The 19,696-nt window shown below is 42.8% G+C and overlaps 1 protein-coding gene across 3 annotated transcripts in view; it reads right to left on the bottom strand.

The window, feature by feature from the left end:
• GAK (cyclin G associated kinase) overlaps window positions 1-19,696 on the bottom strand; it is a 1,898,577-nt gene that overhangs the window by 1,026,343 nt on the left and 852,538 nt on the right. For all 3 annotated transcript variants that reach the window (XM_085636622.1, XM_085636624.1, XM_085636623.1), the window contains exon 14: window positions 3,957-4,079. In XM_085636622.1, the coding sequence (XP_085492748.1) occupies window positions 3,957-4,079 (123 nt within the window). The remainder of the gene's footprint in view (window positions 1-3,956; window positions 4,080-19,696) is intronic.

Raw genomic sequence — 19,696 nt, 5'->3', positions numbered from 1 at the left:
CTTTCTCGTATAAAAGCACTATTCCCAACCAGGTTGGGGAAAGGGGAGCTTCATTTAAAATATACAAAAGTGATGTATCTGACCCATAAAATGGGCTAAGATTTATACACGTCAGCTGGAATTATATCATGGCTGAGGGTCTTCCTGTTTTTTGCATAAAGAAGGCTTGATCTGCGACAGTTCATTGGGAAATAATGTTTATTTAATTTATTTAAAGAGTTTTATATGTCACTGTCAAGACCCATGGGTATCAGAGCACTTTACAGACACAAGTATGGACGAGGTTAGATCATAGGTTACAAAGAATAGACTCAATGAGGGACGGCTTACAGTAGTATCAAGCGATATACAGACATAAACAAAGACAAGGTTGGGTTGGTATATATCATAAAGCACAAATTTGATGAGGGTCGGGTCACAGTAGCACGAGTGAAGAGGGTATATATAGTCAATTGTATGCGGACAAATGTCCAGTTCACAGCTAGGTTTTGGAGTTCGGCAGGTTGAAGTGTTGGTTAAAGGGAAGCTCCTTTAATTCTCTTTCGAAGCTCATGAAGGCAGGGATTTTTGTGATATGAACTAGGATGGAATTCCAGATTTTGGGGGCATTGGCCAAAAAGGAGCATGAGAGGGCAGTTTGTTTCAGTTTTTTTTTGGTGGGAAGCAGAATTTTGGTACTCCTTAGAGATCTTGTCTAGTCTGCCTTGACTAATTTGGACGCAAAGTATGTTAAATTCCCGGTGTGCAGGACTTTGTGAGTGGGGCAGGTTATTTTAAAGCAGCAACAGGCTTCGCTTCGGAGCCATTTGAGATTTTTCAGGGAGGAGGAGATGTGATTGTGTCTTTTTGCTCCAGTGACCATCCTTGCTGCTGCATTAAGTGTGGCTCTTTAAGGGACTAGGTGTGATTTTGCAGTGAGAGTGACATTCCCATAGTCGAGTCTAGACAGTAACAACTCTTGGGTGCCAGTTTTTAGATCGTTGGGGGGGGGGGGGGGGGGGGGGGCAAGGGCTTGATTTTGTGGAGGAGTTTTAGGTTGTAGAATGCACTATTAGCCGAGTTATTTATATGTTGGCTCATTCTCAGGGTTGGGTCCAAGGATATCTCAAAGGATTTGATGAATTTAGATAACCTCAGTTTGCAGTTAAGAGCATCAATGGTGTTTAGACACTCTTGGACCTGGGTGGTATGCCCATTGTTGGATAGGAGTTAGATTTCTGTTTGGATTTTTATGACAGTAGTGTTTAGTCTCCGTAGGTCTTATAGTGAGGTTTTATTCTATATAGATCTGGGTGTCGTCTGCATAGAAGTGGTAGAGGATGCTTGATTGTTTGAGAATTGATGTGAGGGGTTCCGTGTATATACTGAAGAGTGTAGCGGAGAGGACTGAGCCTCAGGGGACACCACTGGTTACAGTAAATGTGTCAGAGGGCAAGTTGTTAATTTTAATTTGTTGGGAACGATTGTGAAGGTAGGAGGACAACCATTTCAGGACCAGGCCGTCAGCTCCAATCCTTTTTTGGAGGGATTCTAGAAGCAACTTATAATCAACCATGTCAAAGGCCGCTGATAGGCCTAGGAGGATGAGTAGGCACCATTTGTCGTTGTTCAGTCTCTGGTGTATGTCGTTAGTAATGTTCAGTAGAGCGGGTTTTGTGCTACATCCCTTTATGAAGCCTGATTGTAGTGAGTCAAGAAGATTGTTGGAGTCAATGTGTTGGTTGAGTTGGGACAGAACACATTTTTTACAAGTATTTTGTCCATGAAGGGAAGGTTGGAAATAGGTCTGAAGTTGTTGAGGTCGTCTGAGTCTGCACCAGGTTTCTTAAGCAAGAAAGTGACTTGTCCTAATTTAAGGCAATCGGGCACCAACCCATTGCTCAGGGAGCTATTTTTCATCCTGGTCCAGAGTGGTTTTAGAGCGTCGTTGAGGTTCTTAGCCAGAAAGGCCAGAAGAGGATCAGCTAGGAGAGAGGAGGACATGGTATTCACGATCATCTGAGAGGTCTTCCTCCGACAGCGTGTTGAATGTCCTCCAGCTCTTGTAAGTTTAAGGGAGAACCTGGGTTGGTAGTGCCATCATCAGGCTCCGGGTGGGAGGACACCACCTGTGAGTTTGGCAAGAATGTAGGAGCGTTGGTTTCTTCCATGCTGAAGGGAGAGTTTCCGGTGGATATCAGAGTGTGGTGGTCCAGAGATAGTTCAATCTTCGTGATTTTGTCATTTAAGAATTTCACAAAATTGTTGCGGAGATCTTTGGAGACATGGGGGTTTGGTTTAGGTGGATTTGAGGTTTGTTGTTTAATGATGTTTAACAGTTCTTTGGGGCAGATTTTTGCTTTGTTTTACGATATGTTTTTTATATTTTCAACTTTCTACTCTTGATGGAGGTGGGTTGGGGTGGGTTTTGTTCTCCACAGTCTTGCTGACTCTCTCAGTTGTCCTATTTCTGTATTGATATATTTGTTGAACCAGGCTCTCTATGGAGTATCTCTATTTTTTGTAAGTTTCCAGGGATCTAGATTGTCAAGGATGGATGACATTGTAGTGTTCTAGTGGGACGCAAGAGCATCTGTTGAGAGGTTCCCAGTTGGGGGATAAGTAGATTCATCATTCTGTCTGAATGCAAGTCATGCTCTTCTTAGGGTACTGGTGCTGGATGTAGGGATGAAACGTGTGCATACAAGCAATCTTCTGTTATATACGATTTTGGTATTAGGATTTTTTGTTTATTGGTGTTTGTAATGATACGTCAGAAGGTACGAGCTTCTCTGGTCCTCACTGCCCTGAGATGACCTTGACATCTGCTATATTCACATACTGCGTTCTTCTCGTTCAGTAATATTATGTCATATTTCCTTTTTGCTGTTATGTGTTCTTGAAGGGTTGGTTAGGAAAGGCACTAACATACTGCAGAGTTCAATTGTATGTAAGGGTGCAACTGTAGGCTTAAGAAATCTACCAACCTGAAACAGTAGCAATATATTTAGTTAGAGGGACGAAGGCCGAAAGGGCAATTTGGTAGCGCATGAAAAGCTGGTATGACAAATCAGCATGTGACGTTTTTATCTGCAGTTCATGGGCCTGTGTTATGGTCAGGTGAGCTGGTGTTTACGGTCGAGTTCCCTGATATTACCACAAACATTGCCTGCAACAAACAGAAATGCATCCAGTCTCCCATACCTTCCAAAATGCCTATACAGCGCATCTTTGCAAGTTCAAAACTGACTTGATTTGCAAATGTGGGTGCCTTTTTTAGTTATCTGGTATACTAATGGGGTGTCACTTTTATTTTGGTGACCGGGCCGATTTTTTTGCACAAGCCCGACCCTAGTTAGTTTTTTAAGGGTAAGGCAGAGCCTTGCTCAAACTCTTCGCTCTTTAGCATGGCATATTTATTGAACATATAAATGTTACGAAGGATTTAGAGCACTGTTGGTGATGACATTAAGACAGTAGGTAAGAACTACAAATTTAAGGGGTCACGGTTGCTTTCTTGGTGTTCCGTTATCTTGACTAATCTAGTACACAACATTTACTTTACATACTTTGAAGCTTCAAGTTGACTAGGTGCTGACAAAAAGATTAATCAAGTTAAAATTTGTTAATCATGTACATGCTCAAGTGCATTTCTACGAACACTGGATTGCTCAGATACCTTTAACTGGATGTATATTGTGTATCATTTGTTCACAACCAAGGAAAGTAAAACAGTTTTAAAAATGCTATAGTGCTCTCACTAGACAGTGAGAAAAACAATATGCAGCTTACATTGCACCAACCATGAAACATATGGGTATGACTACGGACACACCGTTGGTCATCGCACTTATCGACCCTTCAAGACGTCAAGGGTCTAAATGTATATTGCTTTCTGTTTTTTAAGTATTATGCTATAAGCAAAAACAACTTCTTTTCCACATCAGAAAAAAAAAATTAAAAAGAACACAACTTACAAGGCAGTGCACAATACAAACATTCTTCTGGTCTTGCTTCAGCCACAAATGCATATTTTTACAAATACTGTACAAATTCTGTAAATTAGGAGCACGGCGTGCAGGCCATCCACATTCAGAAACCTACAAAAACAAAGAAAGTATTTTATACACAGCAGTGCATCACTTATCGTTAGCATCTTTGTTAAAGGTGAGGATTAGAGTACTACAACTATATTGGTTGTTCTTGCCTCAACAATGCTAGCACAATGATAAAAGACTACTTATAAGAGTTGTATTAAGACAAAATAAAAACATTTCACTTTTATTAAGTACCAATTTAAAGATGTAATTCCAAAGCACCATTTCAATTGTGCGCAGATTTGGAAAAAACTAAATAAACATTAGTGTATTTATTTCATTTAACGTTAGATCTATTTTAGATCTGGCCTAAAAACAACTTGGCTCTTGAATGTGTCAGCATCATGTCATAAAAATATTCCTAAATAAAAAATAAAAAAAAACACAGCTATACATAGAGGGATTTTGGTTCAGCTCTCTTCATCTAGTCACTTGTTCAACTGTCATTCACATTTTGCTTCTACTCTCCAAAACATACTGTATGGTGCATTAAGTCAATCCACATTGTCTCTCTTGCACTATGGGTCATGACAGTTTCCCTTGATCACACTTGCACATGTACCTAATATGAAGCGCACATCGGTGCAATGGCTGCAGGGTCAAAGCTTTTCTTTGCCAGTACTTTTCTTTGACCTTTCTTGGTCTTTTAATTCTTTTGTTAGTCATCCTTGTGTTGTTAACCCCATGGTTGCGAAGCGTTTTACTCCTAGAATGCGAAGCCCTTTTTCGGCTATTTTGGGGAGATTGCGCTTAGGCCTCCACTAACCTTTTTTCCACATAAGGTATCCATGGCAAATTTGCGTCCTATTTTGCAACGTCCTGGGAATACCAAAGATACCCAGAATTCGAGGATTCCCCTGGAGAGGACTGAGAAAATAGCCAAAACATAGCAAAAGCTTGGAGTTTGGGGGATAATGGAAAAAAATTGCCCCACGAAAAAGCTTGCTTTTTTCCTTCCTAAAAATGGCAGCAACTAAAGGATTATTGTGCTAAAGTTACCATTTTCTTGGCTTTCATGAACATGCAGCGCTGAACTACAGTTATAGCATTTTTCAAAGAGGTAGCCCATTTTCCCAATTTTTCTGCTTTCAATCTACTTCCAGTTTGTGATTGGAACCAGAGTAAAACCCATGGGTGATCCGGGAAAACTATAGATTTCTGAAAGGTAGATAGAATTGTAAATTCAGCAAATGGTCATTTGCTTATATCCCTCAAGGATTTCCCAAAGAAACGTCTTGTCACAAAGGCCAATTTATAAAATTCATATGCCATTACATCAGCTAAACTTTTGAGGTTGTGGGGATATGGGGTTTGTAGGTTCTCCAAGAACTAGTGGTACCCAGAGCCAAAAATTTAACTGCACATTATAATGGTTTTTATTGTGTAACGGGTATAGAGCAACTCATAGGGTAAAATATAAAAACTGAATAAAGGGTATCAAAGAAACCTATGTATTTCTGAAATAGAAAAAAAGATACAGTTTATGAGCAGTGGTTATTTGTACATCTCAGAATGTGTGGGTACCCATAATTCCATGTGATTCAGAGGGCATTTATCAAAATGTATTCTTTCTTACACACTTCCATATATTTGGAAGGCCCAAATGCATAGAAATGCAATTTGTAAAAAGAAAATTCCACTGCTCAGTATTTCCACGTCTCCTAATAAAAATGGTACCTCACTTGTGTGAGTAGGACTAGTGCTTGCGATAGGAAAGGGCCCTAATCACAATATGGGCACATCCACATTTTTACCACTGAAAACTGACACTTTTTTCAGTGAGTGTAGCTGTGAAAATTGGGCCTTAACTCAGCAAGCACCTAGGGAAAAGCTAGTAAACCTGCACATTTTTTAAAGCTAGACACAGAAGTAAATGCTGGGTGGGGGTACTTGTATGGCTCCTACCAGGTTTCCTTACTTTGGCAAACCTCAAACTTTGAGTAAAAACACACACATTTTCATCCCATTTGTTTTCCCAGGGTCTCCAGCTCAAAATGTTAATACACTTTTGAGGGTAAGGCAAGGGACAGCGACAGGAAAGGCCCTGAAAAAGCAACATGGACACATCACATTTTTTCCACTGAAAACTGACCCTCTTTTTGCAATATGGCTAGCTGTGGATTTTTGGGCCCTAGCTCAGTCAGCACCTAGGCAAACCTAGCAAAGCTGCACATTTTTTTAAAATAGACACCCGGTAGGATCCATGATGAGGGGATTGACATGGCTCTCACCAAGTTTTTTAACCCAGCAGCCCTTGCAAACCTCAAACTTTCACTAATAACAAAAACACATTTTCCTCACATTTCTTGCGATGGAAAGTTCTGGAATCTGCAGGGAGCCACAAATTTCCTATCATTACCCCACATCGCCTAATAAAATTGGTACCTCACTTGTGTGGGAAGGCCTGGTGCCTGCAACAGGAATGGTACCAAAACGCAACATGGACAATTCATTCCTCTAAAAATGTATCCTTTTCTGCAATTTGGCTAGCTGTGGATCCCAGTTCCACTGGCACCTATGGAAACATAACCATGTACATTTTTTAATACTAGACACCTAGGGGCCCCAAGGTGCATTGTGCCACGCCATTTTTTCTTACCCACCAGCCCTTCCAAAACAGAAACTTAAACTAAAAAAGTTATTTTCCTCAAATGTCTGTGATGGAAAGTTCTGGAATTTAAAGAGAGCCACATAATTCCAACCACCCATCATTCCCCTTCATTTGAGAGGGTAAGCCTAGTGCCCGCAACAAGAAAGGCATCAAAACGTAACATGGACACATCACATTTTCCCACAAAAAATGTACCTTTTATTTTTGCAATGTGGCTTGCTGTGGATTTAGGGTCCTAGCTCAGGCGGCACCTATGGAAACGTAGCAAACCTGCTGCACATTTTTTTAAACTAGACACCCAGGGGAATCCAGGATGGAGGGACTTGTGTGGCTTACACCAGGTTTCTTTTACCGAACAGCACTGCAATCCTCAAACTTTGACAAAAGAAATTTAATTTCCTCATATTTCAGTGCTGAAAAGTTCTGGAATCTGAATCATTCCCCCAACATTTCTGAAAATTAGACATCCAGGGGAATCCAGGTTGGTATGTGTCATGGCTCCCACAATGCTTTCTTACTTACAATTCCCTGCAAACCTCAAACTTTGCCTACATTTGCACATTTTCCTTGCATTTCTGAAAAGTAAACTTCTGGAATCAGCATGAATCCATGAAATTCCTACTGCCCAGCGTTCTCCCACTTGCCCCGATAAAAATGCTACCTAACTTGTGTGGCTGGGCCGAGTGCACACGACAGGCATGCATCAAACCAGGGTCAAAGGGAGTCTCGCGGAGCGACTCTCACTGACCCCCCTGGTTTAATTTGTGCCTGTCCGGGGTATTTGGCACACAAGTGGGGTAGCATTTTTATCAGGACAAGTGGGGGAAGGCACGGTGGTGGGAATTTTGTGGACCACTTAGGTTTCCGGAAGTTTAAGTAACAGGAATGCAAGGGAAATGTGCGGTTTAGTCAAAGTTTGAGATCTTCACAGTATTGTGGGTATGAAAATGTCATGAGATCAACACAAAGCACGCCATCTTGGACCGCCACAGGTGTTTCGTTTTCAGAATGCCTGACTTTGGTAGGTTTCCCAATGAGGCAGCTGAGCAGGGCCCGAGAAGTGTTGCCATTCCACGTAGAAGTAGGCCACTTTTGAGCCTTTGCTCACCTCTGTAACCTAACCGTAAAATAAAAAATCCAAAATCAAATTTTTTTCCCTGTAAAATCAGGCTTTTCTTTCATACAATAAATGAATTGCTGTGATCAGCAAATCCAACTTTCTGAACTGAGAAATTACTTAGGTAACATTTTAAAAGATTCACATTTTGTATGGACATTAAAGGAATACACCTTATAAAAAAAAGACAGCTGGCTTTCCTAGTGGTAGACATAATTGCAAGTTTAAACAACATGCTAAAACAGGTAACCCAGTTATTTTTCTAAAAGCTTACCAGTGTATCTTAAAAAGCTCGAAAAGTCTACTATAACTTTCTAATAACCATTGTTCTAAAAGTTATGTAAGAGGTTTTAGTAAACAATGCCATCGTTTTATAAACATGTAAGTACATATGTTTTTGAAAGTATTTTGAAGGGGAATAAGGAATGTTGCTCACTGGGCTGTGATTTTTATTGTTGTTGCAACACTTCTCACCCACAAAAAACATTGGTAATTTAACTCAACTCTCCCCAGTATGTTATGTATGTACACAGTAGTTACTGTGGTTACTGTCGGAAAGTGTGTTTCAAATTGAGAGGCAAGACAGGGTCAGTTAAATAAAAATGTTAACGAAAGTTCAGAGTGTTTCTTAAAAGAAAACTTCATTTTAAAATGCACATGAGAAAACTAGATAATTAGGGTCAGGCCAGACTAGCTAACCAATGGCCATTCTTGAATTTAAAAATAAATCTTCGGGCAGTGGAGCATACAATTGCAGGAAAATTATACTACCGGTAGGATGGATTCTTTACAACAAATTCAATTCTCCATCATGACCGTCATCACATATGCTAAGGATATTGATATAGTCCCAAGGATTCAGAAGGTTCTCAGAGCACTTGTAACTAATAGTTTTTAATTAAAATGCTTTTAAAAATCAAGCTCTAATTACATTTTTTAAATTCTGATTAATTCCTTTTCTATGGTTATCAACTTTTTTTAGTTAGAATTTTTCCTTAAAGTGGTCTGTCCCCACTTTGTATCCACCCAAAGGCCTCGGCTTTCTCTACTGACCCTTTGTTCTCTTCAAAATATAACTTGGTGGCCTCACGCAAAATTTGCCAACTTCGTGTCATGGAGATCCCATGCCAAAGTCTCCACTTGATGCCTCCCCCCACTTTTTGAACGGTGCCGGGTCAGTTGCGAATTATCAGAGATACCTTTCACTTTGAAGCCTGAAACCAGATAGATCCATCCTGGAGATGAATGTGCAATACAGCTGGAGTATGTATTTCTCATCCTCCTTTGTTTCCATTCAAAGTAGGGAGACCAGGGATCTAAAGCCCCGGTTCTTCACAACCCATGTTCCCATCTAGAGTGTCTACTAACTATGAGCTGTGCCACTCTACATAAATTCACTTCTTTAACATCATCAAAACCAACAACCACAACTCCCCCAAACCCCTTTGCCCTCCTCTTCTCACCCAACCCTTCCAGCTGGTAGACCAATAAACTGCCCCTTTCCAAAGTAAGCCTGGAAGTGTCTACTCTCCCTCCCACAAAAAAAACGAAAGCTAGGTGTGTTAGTACAAAGGAGTCATGTGTGTACCCTCAGTTTTTCTTCACCTCTACTACGGGATCTCTCTCTATCAGGTGTGCCCAGAGTCTGTTGCATTCCAGCCACTCTCCTCGCTGTTGATGAGAAGCCCAAGTCATTGCTCCCCCCAGTCACCAGGCCTCCACAGATCAAATTTTTCTGAAAGTCTGTTTGTCCATATATTTACTTCTTGACAATGGTCTGGGTCTTTGATCATGCTGGCAGTCCTTCCATAGTACTCCTGCATCGGTTGTGGCCTCCCATCTTTTCTTTGCATTGCGTTTTATTTATGCAGCTCTATCCTCTCGCTGCCCCACTTGAATGCCTTCTCTGCTGTCTAGAAGAAGTAGGCCCCTATTGCCAAAAGCACATATAGTAGGCCCACTGCCTTCAGGATAGTTTTTATTACATCAAATGTTTTGAGTTGTTTCAGCTCTTTTTAGGTGTCGTCTGGAAAGAATATTGTATGGGCAGAGGCGCATGTCACTTTGAACCTCTGAATTATGTCCCACTCCCTGCAGTTGATCATTTTGAGGCTAATCAGTCATGGGGGTGCTCCCAGAAGGCAGGCATTGCACAAGGACTCTGTGCTCTAGCCACTGCAAAACAGCTTCCATTCCCTTTGGCAGCCCCACCATTCAGAGATTACTCCCTCTGGCTCTTCCTACCACCTCCTCCACTCTGTCCTGAAGTGTCTTGGACACAGCCTGTAATTTTGTGATGTTTAGCTTTACTTCACCCATGTCATCTTCCAGGTGTGATATCCTTTCTTCGTTAGCTGTGACTTTTTCTACAAATTTTGTTAAGTCCTAGTGGATCAGGTTTAAATCAACCTCCACTTTCCTATTTTCTCTTTTAGTACTTGTTGGGTATCTCGGATTCGTTGAGGATGCAAGATGCTGCCAGAATCATGTGTCTCCCATCACTACTGTCAAGTGCATTGACTGAATCATCAGGGCATGGCAAATTTGTCTAACTTGCCCTGTTTCGGGGGCACTCCCTCCAGATCTCTGGTCATGGTCTGCTCCAGTGTGAGCAACATAGCAGAGAAAACTGCAGAAAGAGGAAGGCCCCTTCCAACGCCCAGTTTGGCAGCTGATCCTTATTACGGGGTCAGGTCCTATGGTCTGTCCCCTTTACAGGAGGCAGTCCGGGATGTCGCCTTTTGCTATGTACCTCTAACAGGGTCAAGGGGCAGAAAAGCAGTGGAGGAGGTATCCCCGCACTGAGGCCTTACAATGAGTTACTAGGTTGTTGAGCATTAGGCTGACCTATCTACGTCTTAGTTTCGGACACCTGAAGCCAACAAAGCCAGAAATGTGGCAGGGAGGTTCCCTGGTGTCAGCAGGTCTGACATTTTAGCTCAAGAAATTATTCTGGTCCTTGCTGGTGTGCTTATCTTCTCAGCACCCTGCCCCCCCCCCCCAAAACAAAAAAAATCTTAGTCCATTATTTCTAGTCTTGGCATTTGGATTAATTCCCGCACACTACACCCTGGCCTAGCGGGCCTGTAAATGGGTGCAGTCAAGTTTCACAAAGGTCTGGGGACCTCATCCCTGCTTATGCAGCCACACCAGTAGGTCTCATCTTTATGTGGGCTAGTTTTCCGACTCCTTCCGCCACTTCCGACAATAGATGTCTTAGTACTTCTATGCGCGGCCCTCCAGGAGAAGGTGGGCTACAGCATGAAAGCAGTCTGCAGTAACGCTTCTGGACAGTTCCTGGCCTATCTCCAGCTAGTTCCACACCCTGAGCGATCCTCCTTGGCAGTCACAGTTCATTCAGTGCCAGATGGAAGGGTAGGCCTTGCCCGCAGCTTCCACCTTCTCTCTTGCATGTGGCACCAGGGGGAAGGCAGGAGGCAGAGTTCAGATTGGCACTGTCACTTACTGCCCAACTCGCATCAGAAGCATCACGACTGCAAGTTGGAATGCTTCTGTTTCTGTTGATGGCAGTGTCTGCTTGTAGTGGGGCAGTAATGCCTACGGAGCAGTGTAAATGTCACTGTTCAGTAGACTGACGTAGAGCTCTACAAGCTCATGTCCCCATCTTCGGTAGCTGAACACATACTTGATACTAGGGTGTTACCTACCTCATCCCAAAAGAGGCTAATCTTCCAGCATTACTTCTAGGCCAGTAACTTAACACAACAAAACAGAAGGCAATTACAATATATTGTTGATAAACTCCCCATCTTTTACGACTGGTTTGCTTAGTAGAAGGAGATCTAATGAATCAGAGAGCGCAAACCCCGCTTGTTCCAAATGCTGTTCTACTTATTAAACCTCTTGATTTTAAGATTCGAAACCTACAAGGAATCTATGTGCAACTGCCGCTTCACCTTCTCCCTTCTGCCATTGCAAAAAGCAGTGAGTGATTAGTGTCAGGTCTATCAATGCAGAACTGCAGCCCTCATAATATCAGGGCTCTGGGATGAACGCAATCTAGAATTAATCCACAAATATTTATTAATGTTGCTTTTATAACTTTAAAAATAAATTCTTCTGTGTGCTAAATGACATCTATGCGGTGTGTTTTTGGCTCATCTTATAACCAATGCAAAGCAGATATTCTACATCCAGACTAATTATGCCATGTGAAACCCCAACTGCAGGGTTTCTAGTCTAAACTCAGCGTGTACGATTGCTTCCTTGCACTTGTTTATCACAATGCTCACACTGAGGCAAACTGAAAGCAAGAGAGTAGAATATAACAACTTTGTAAATAACGCTGACAAGGCTCAATGCCTCACCACAGAACACAGGATTTATGAATTTGGCAATAAAGCCAGGAGGCGGGCAGCCTAGCTATTTACTAAGGAAAGGGCCCGCGTGATATCCGAAGAGCAACAATGATGTTACACAAGTACTGTAGAGCAGGAACCAAATGTTCCACCTACCGACCAATTTCCCTCTTAAATAGGGAGACCAAAACACTACCCAACATATTGGAAAATATACGAGTTAGTTATTCCTGTTACTGGTACAACCAGACAATGGGATTTAACTCGAGAAGATCCACTAGAAAGAAAAATCGAAGAGACAGAACTAGTTGAAAGCAAAGGTAGGAAGGGAGGAACCAAAAGTAATACTAGATGCTAGATGTCGCAGTTGTTTCTATTAATGGGTCTACCTCTTCTGGGTAATGGAAAAGCTTGGCATATGTCAGGAATGACTGAAGCTCCTGCATACCCAACCTGTTGTTTTATGGGTGAATGGCAAAATATTCAGTGAGACAAATTTAAAAAGGTGAGTGTGACAATGCCCTTTAAGAGCCCATGGCTTGTTGGGTACAAAACTGGGGGATGATTCAGGGCTTCGGATTGCGATCTGGGATGGAAGGCAGAACATCCCTTTACATGGACAAAATCCATCTATACATGAAGTAAACCCAAACCTCTATACAAATTCTGACAAAGGAGTTTGAGGGGTTCCAAATAATATTGGGAAACATAATTAACTGACTGAAATCTACATTATTTAGCACCGAGAAATGGGCCAACAAGGAGCTGATCACGTCTGAATTAAGGGTAAGGGAAGATGGCTTCAAATACCTTGCTGTAAACGTCTTCCTAACCACAGAATTCTTCCGGGACAAGAATTTGAAGCCTACCAAATATAAACTCAGGAATGAGAAGTCAATGTGCCAGGCATTACCAGTGTCGCTGCTGAAGAGAGCAATACTCTCTAAATTAATCTTATTGCTACACCTATTCTAGGTAATACAAAATAACCCAAATCTATCCTGTTCTTTAAAGAACTGGAAGGTGAGCAGAAACAACTGCTAGGTCAGAGTGGTAACGCAGGACTAATTATCAATTTGCTACAGAACAATATTTATGGGCGGGATAGCACTGACCAATATCGGATACTACTACATGACCTCTGTTGGCAGTGGTCAAAAACTGGACAATTTAGGGACTAGAAGACCCATCGGTTAGACTTGACAGACAAGAAGTGGATATTGACAAAGCAATTTGACACATTACCCATCCCATCAAAGCATTGAAAAAGTCTAGAAAATGACCACAATGGCTACAGGTTGGAATACAAGTAGGACAAAGAAGACTCCACTATGGAAGGAAAAAGTTTTGAGGAAATGAATACTCTGATTTGTAGAGCGTGGCTAATCACCTGTAATTATCCCCAACCTAGGTTAACGCAATTTTACATAACGCCTAGGCACGGGGAGATTAAGTGATTTGCCCAGAATCACAGGATGCTGAGCTGATACAGAGACTCTGGAACCCCACTTCCAAAGTCGGCAACTCTAGCCATTAAGCCACACTTTCTCCCATTGCATATCTCAGGGTACACAACAGGGATTTGGAGTCAAGTTATTTAATTGGGATGGAAGAGACAAAAAGGAGACAACTAGATCAAGATTCTGGATAAGCCCCCTCTGGCAAGAGGATTGCTAGGCGAAGAATTGGCTAAAGGGGCCATTTCACTTGTCGAACAATTATGTCATTTTTATTGATTTTAGTACTATAACAGGTGCAAGTAAATCAAATCGACACATACATGATACTATGGCAGTCTTTTCACTGTTCTCTTTACATAATCGTACACGATCATCACAGCACAGACCCGTTATTCCAGCTCTCTGTGTTCTAGCGCTGGACCCCAAACCTTCTTGAATTTCTTCAAACGGTCCGTTGACTTGGCTCTGCAATCATATTCCAGTTCAGGCCTCTCTGCTCCCCCACCATTTTTTCACAATGTCCTGCTGTGCCACATTTCACAAGAGTGTAGTATATTTGGGCAGCGTTTTGCCTCTCCGTATCCCCAGTGGTCTAGTGATGGTCATGTCATCTTCCACCACCGCGGACAGTTATCTGCTAAAGCCCACCAGAAGGTTTGCATGATGGGGCAGTCCCAAACTGTGTGCACCAGAGTGTCACACTGAGCACAGTTTCACAAATATTTGTCATCACTCACTCTGCCCAGACGGCGTCGCATGAAATAATCCCAGTGCAGGATCTTCAGCTGCACCATTCTAAAACCGCTCCTAATGGCTACCTCGCGGGTGAGGTGGAGCGCCTCTCTCCACTCCTCATCTAACAGCCTGCCCAGGTCAGCCTCCCACCTGTCATGTAGTGTTGTAAGGGGGCCGGCAGATGGAGAGTAGGGCCTGATAAATCTTAGAGATCACATATCTGCTGAGAGGGGCCCCCGGATGCTCAACTCCAGCAGAGATTCCTCCGCCACTTCCCAAAGCACCTCCCTGTGTGCACAGAGTGTGCGTTGGACCGATTTCTTTCTGAAGATTGGGAGTCCACCAATTCGAATTGTTTCTTTAGTTTCTCAACTGTCCCAGCAGGCTACAAATATCCCTGAGTTTCGATATACCAATCACGTCCCACTGCGTTTTGCACTCCAGCCTCCTAAACTCTCCCTGGCCCACCGAATCCCACAGCAGGTGCTCCAGAATGAACTGCCCCTCCCATCCTATTTTGGTTGTGGACACCTGTGGAAATAGAAAATAATTGCCGTTAGCATGAGATGAAGCCATCTTGGTTGTGGCATCCATTTTGTTAGCCATGTGATTCTTCCGTCTTCACTGTTGCTTGCATTTGCATTCTGCTTGAGTCATCAGCTTTAGTTAACTCCTTCTATTCTAAGCTCACTTTGCTGACTAAGTGATTTCCCATTTGCCCATGTTTGTCAGTAATTATTCTTGTGTAGGCCTGTACCTTCTATTTTTAACTACATGCTTACCAGTGCAGAAAAACTCAGTATATAAGGCCCATGGTCTGTGTATTCAAGCCACTACCTCCTGGAACACTTGAGGGTGTTGTATAAACGGGGTTTCACTCATGAGTGAATAAACTTGTTATTTTTGAATTCCAGCTTCAGTGCCAATCTCTTCTTTGTTGGTTGAAGGACCCGTGGACAGGGAATGGTGAACCCCTGCACCGGTAGGCCCCCAAAATGGCTAATTTCCACAGTTTGGCGCCCGACTCGTGGGGCTCATCGGAGACGCAGTCGTCCGAAGGAGTGGTCTTCACGGAGGAATGGAATATTGCTGAGGAGGTACCCTGCATAAGGAGACCCTTGTCTTTGCATACCGAAGTGACTTTTCCTGTATTCCTGATCTGACCCTCTGGGTGGTGGCTGGTCCCGACTGAGATTTCCTACGGCGCACGTTTTTGCAGTGACCATTAGGTCAACCAAGAGATTGGCAGTTGGAGGCTGGAGACTTTTGTTTGGTAAGGTCGCTGAAGCGGCACTCTTGATTTTGGATTTGCTTGGCCAAGATTCAGGTTTTGTTTGTTTGTTTATTTATTGCAATAAATAAAGGCAGGTAATGTGGGGATTTTTCTCCTTATGATATTTGTTTGAATGGGTATACTTGAAAGAACATGCCTGCATGTAGTAAAATTCGTAAGTGGTGATACGGAGCGCTCGAGTGTTCCGCCAGGCCAATTGGTAATTTGGTCTCTTCTTGCTAAGGCTTGGGGGTTTTACCCGATCTTGTTTTGGGTTGGGTCTGCAGACCCCTGTAATAGGCATGACGTCTGGAATAAGCATGATTTGGTAAAGACACAGAGTGTTTGCGAACACTCTGCCAGACCAACTGGTAATTCGGCGTATTTTGGAAAAGGTCTGGGGCTAGAGCCTGTCTTCTTGAACATGGAACAGTCTTTGGGCTGTTTGCTTGTCTTTGACAGCTCTTTTGTTTGTAAATATGATTTACAATTGGTTTGGTTTGAGTGCAGTCTGTGGGCTGCCTTTTGTTTTTGTCCTGGTGTTGATTTGTGGTTTGATTGTGTGTTTGAGTATCTATGAGGTTTGTGGACTGACACCGGTGGTGATGCTTGTGCAGTACTTGTTTGAGTGAGTAGTGACTGTGCTCTTTGTGTAAGGATGGCTTGCCCCAGCAAGCGGTGTTGTGTGTTAGGAGTGTGTGGCCCCTTCTTGAAAATGTCTGGAATGAGCTCAATTTGGTTTGTTGTCGTCATCGTGTTCTGCAGATGCCATTGGAAGAATTACACTTTAAATTTTGAAGAATGAATAAATAATAATACATAAATACAAATATGGTTTGAACAGAAATACTAGTAACAATGTACATTCGTTTTTACATAGAAAAGTGCAACTTTTGAAAAATGTAAAGAAGAATGCGCGTTTAAATTAAACAGTGCTGTTTATTTCTGTGCTTAGAAACCACAAGTATTTTAAAAGTGCATGTAGGTATGTGCTCCCCCCTCCCTCTATGAAAAAGGAGGGGGGAGAGACCAGAGTGGACGAAGGAGGGTTTATTTCTGGCAGGCTTGTCCTGGCACTTCAACCTTGGAAGACATTCCGAAGGAGGGGGCCAGAGCGTAGAGAGAGAGGGGAGGCTCTGCTTATTATTTTTGGCAAAAGACCAGGCAGGTTCTATGAAGCCATAAGAGAGAAGGAGGGGCAGCAGCGTCTGTGGGCCATGTGCAGCTCCAGACACAGAGAGCAGCTTTGCCATGCATGCAGAATAATGGTTTCAATTTAAGGTTGCTGTGCCAGATGAGGAGGCAATATAATAAAGTTTGCATTAATGTGCCATCATGTTAAACAGCACAATAAGCTAAAGAAATTGGCAGTTGGTCATTGGATTAATGTTTTCTAGTTAGCTCAATGTGCTTGTACAGCAAAATTTACAAAGTGGTACAGTCCAATAGCATTGGACATGACCTCCTTGGTGTGGTTTCCTCTAGTTATTTACCTCCTGCAAGCCTGTCCGTGCCCAGCTGCCAAAAGGGGTGAGTATTGTTGACAGGAGGTCACCTGCTTAGGTTACCTACTGTCGAAGGGGGGTAGGAGACGAGCTCCTGGGCAAATTAAGGGTAAGCAAAATTAAGTAACACACTGTGTTTTTTTGGTTTTTGTCCTTGGTATATGTATTATTGTGTTCTTTTTTGTTGGTTTATGTGCCTAATATGTGTATTTATGTGAGCTATTCTGCATGGAAAGTACGCAGGGCAGCGTGTTGTGTTCTCTCTCTCTCTCACGCTCAAGCCTGTCTAAGCTGTCCAGGAATGGCCATGAGGTTGGGCTCGCTTTAGTCATTCATTTCACAGGATGCTGTGAATATCTTCTTGATTAATTAGAGACAAAGCACCTCCCCAGTGCACATATAATTGGCTATTAAGTAATACTGTTTGAACAAATTGTTAGAATTAACAAAATGAATAAATAAATACACCCCTCCTGTCTGTAAACTGATGAAATTGGAATTGGCTAAAGATGAAAGGATGGGTAGAATAGACTGATGTTCCCTTATTTGACCTTTTAAGGGGAACTATATGTTGGTGGTTTTTGTTCCAAATTCCCAGGTGGCAACACCATTATTGTTGATGTTATTGCAGCACTACATAAGTTGCAGAGGCATCACGAGTCCCTTATCAGTTAGTCTATATAGTCGAGCTGACAAATGGGTTTCTCCCCTGAATATATTATTACATGGCCCAGATCGTGAAAAGTATGATGCATATGTTTCACAATGCTAGGAAAGATGCCCATATGCCCTTAGCACACATTTTTAAAGAACAAAATGTTCTTTGCTTGTTTTCTTGTCTGCCACAAAGTTCTGCTGGAAAATTCATGTACCTACTAGGTTATGTTTAATTTATCAATTATTCATGTAATATGGATCTCTGTTACATTCACAGTTTTAGAGTTTCCCGCAACACCTATAATACGAGAGCATGGTCATAAGAGTAAAACATGGTTGTTCTTATTCAAGGAAAATATTTTTAGAGGTGTCTGCAGTTTTGCACAATAGTGAAGGTTCACAAAGTAAAAGCTGAATGTGATTTCTATGACTTACAAGTAGAAGTTTGTTAAAAGAATAGTTGTTTTGAAATTCCATTTTTTGGGGGTTCTTCAGAAGAATAATATAGGGGCGTTTCTGAAATTGAATATCCTGTTTTGACTGATTATTTGTATGTGTCTAAAGAAAGATTTCCGTTCTGTTCACTAACAGATATCTGCTGCCCTACAACCACTGCCAGAGGAGCCAGGATATCAGATCCAACCAGGGGACTAAGTGCAAGTCTAATTTGGAGCAGAGGTGAAGGGACACAGCCCAGGTGTTGCTGACCACTATAACAGCGTTGAAGGTGGAAGGCCGGAAGAAACGTGTACCCCTACCACTGTCGGATAATTCTTGGGTGAAAGACGGGGTCACAAATCAGGACGGAGAGCTGATTCCTTGCTTTGTTCCTTTTTTTGATGCCTAGCTAAGAGGCACACGGCGATATGAGCAAGGAGGTTTTGGCTGAGGGGGCCCCCTCTGAAACAAGGGTTGCTTCAGATACTCCAGTTTCTGTGCATCAGGCCTCTGAGTCCCGGTCCCCAAGTGAATGCAAGCCTGCACCTTTGTTGCTGATAAAGAGGTGCCTGGGCACACTAGGTACAAACTGCGGCCCCGGCGAAAGAGCAGTGCGCCAGCAGGGCAACACAGGAGTTAGGGAAGGACTAGAGTTTAGGGTACAGGTGCTGTGTGTTTGCTGCCTGTTAGATTAGAGTGCAAAATGGCCTGATGTCCTGCCCTTAGCATTGCTCTCCATTAGATCGATACCCCATACTCGATCTGGCCTTACACCTTATGAGGTTGTTTTTGGCAGACCCATGAATATTTTGGGGGTGGGGGGGTCCCCAAAGCCACGTCCTATAAATGATGTTCCCCAGGTGTTGATGAGTGACTACTTGTTACAGTTGACTGACAGTTTGCTTTCTATTCATCAACAGGTCCGAGAAGCTCTTCCTGACAGGTCGCAAGGTGATGGTCATGATATGCGGCCCGGTGCCCAGGTGATGGTGAAGGTGTTCCAGAGGTTGAGCAGCCTGGAACCTCGGTGTAAGAAGGTGCCATCCGCCTTGGTGGAACCTGCTGCGCTGAAAGATCACCGCGATATCCTGGACACCGAGAAAGGCCGAGCTGCATCACCTGAAGAATCTGAGGAAGTCTTCCTGGACCACACGATTCCTGGTACAGCTCGATATCAGCTGCGACCCCGGAAGAAAGACACTTTGTTGCTGAAAAAGACTGTTTGAGCCACTGTCCTGGGTTAGTGAAAGTCTGAGTAGCAAAGGGGGGGGGGGTGGGGGGAACTCTCTTAGTGATACTCGTCTCAACCTCAGTGAAGAAACCAACGGCTGCCCAGGACCTTAGGGCCCCATCTGATTTGTTGTTCAACGTCGAGATGAACATGCCTACGGAGAAGAATTCAACTGCTGCAAGAGTCTGTGATCGAAAGACTATGTTCATTAATGGACTCACTTCGATTATTGTTCTTATCGCTGTAATAACATGGGTTGTAGAGGGAGTAGCTC

This window comes from Triturus cristatus, chromosome 2_1, assembly GCF_964204655.1.
Source record: "Triturus cristatus chromosome 2_1, aTriCri1.1, whole genome shotgun sequence".
Lineage (NCBI taxonomy): Eukaryota > Metazoa > Chordata > Amphibia > Caudata > Salamandridae > Triturus > Triturus cristatus.
Note: the sequence above shows the minus strand (reverse complement) of the source record. Positions and strands in the feature narration are given on the sequence as shown.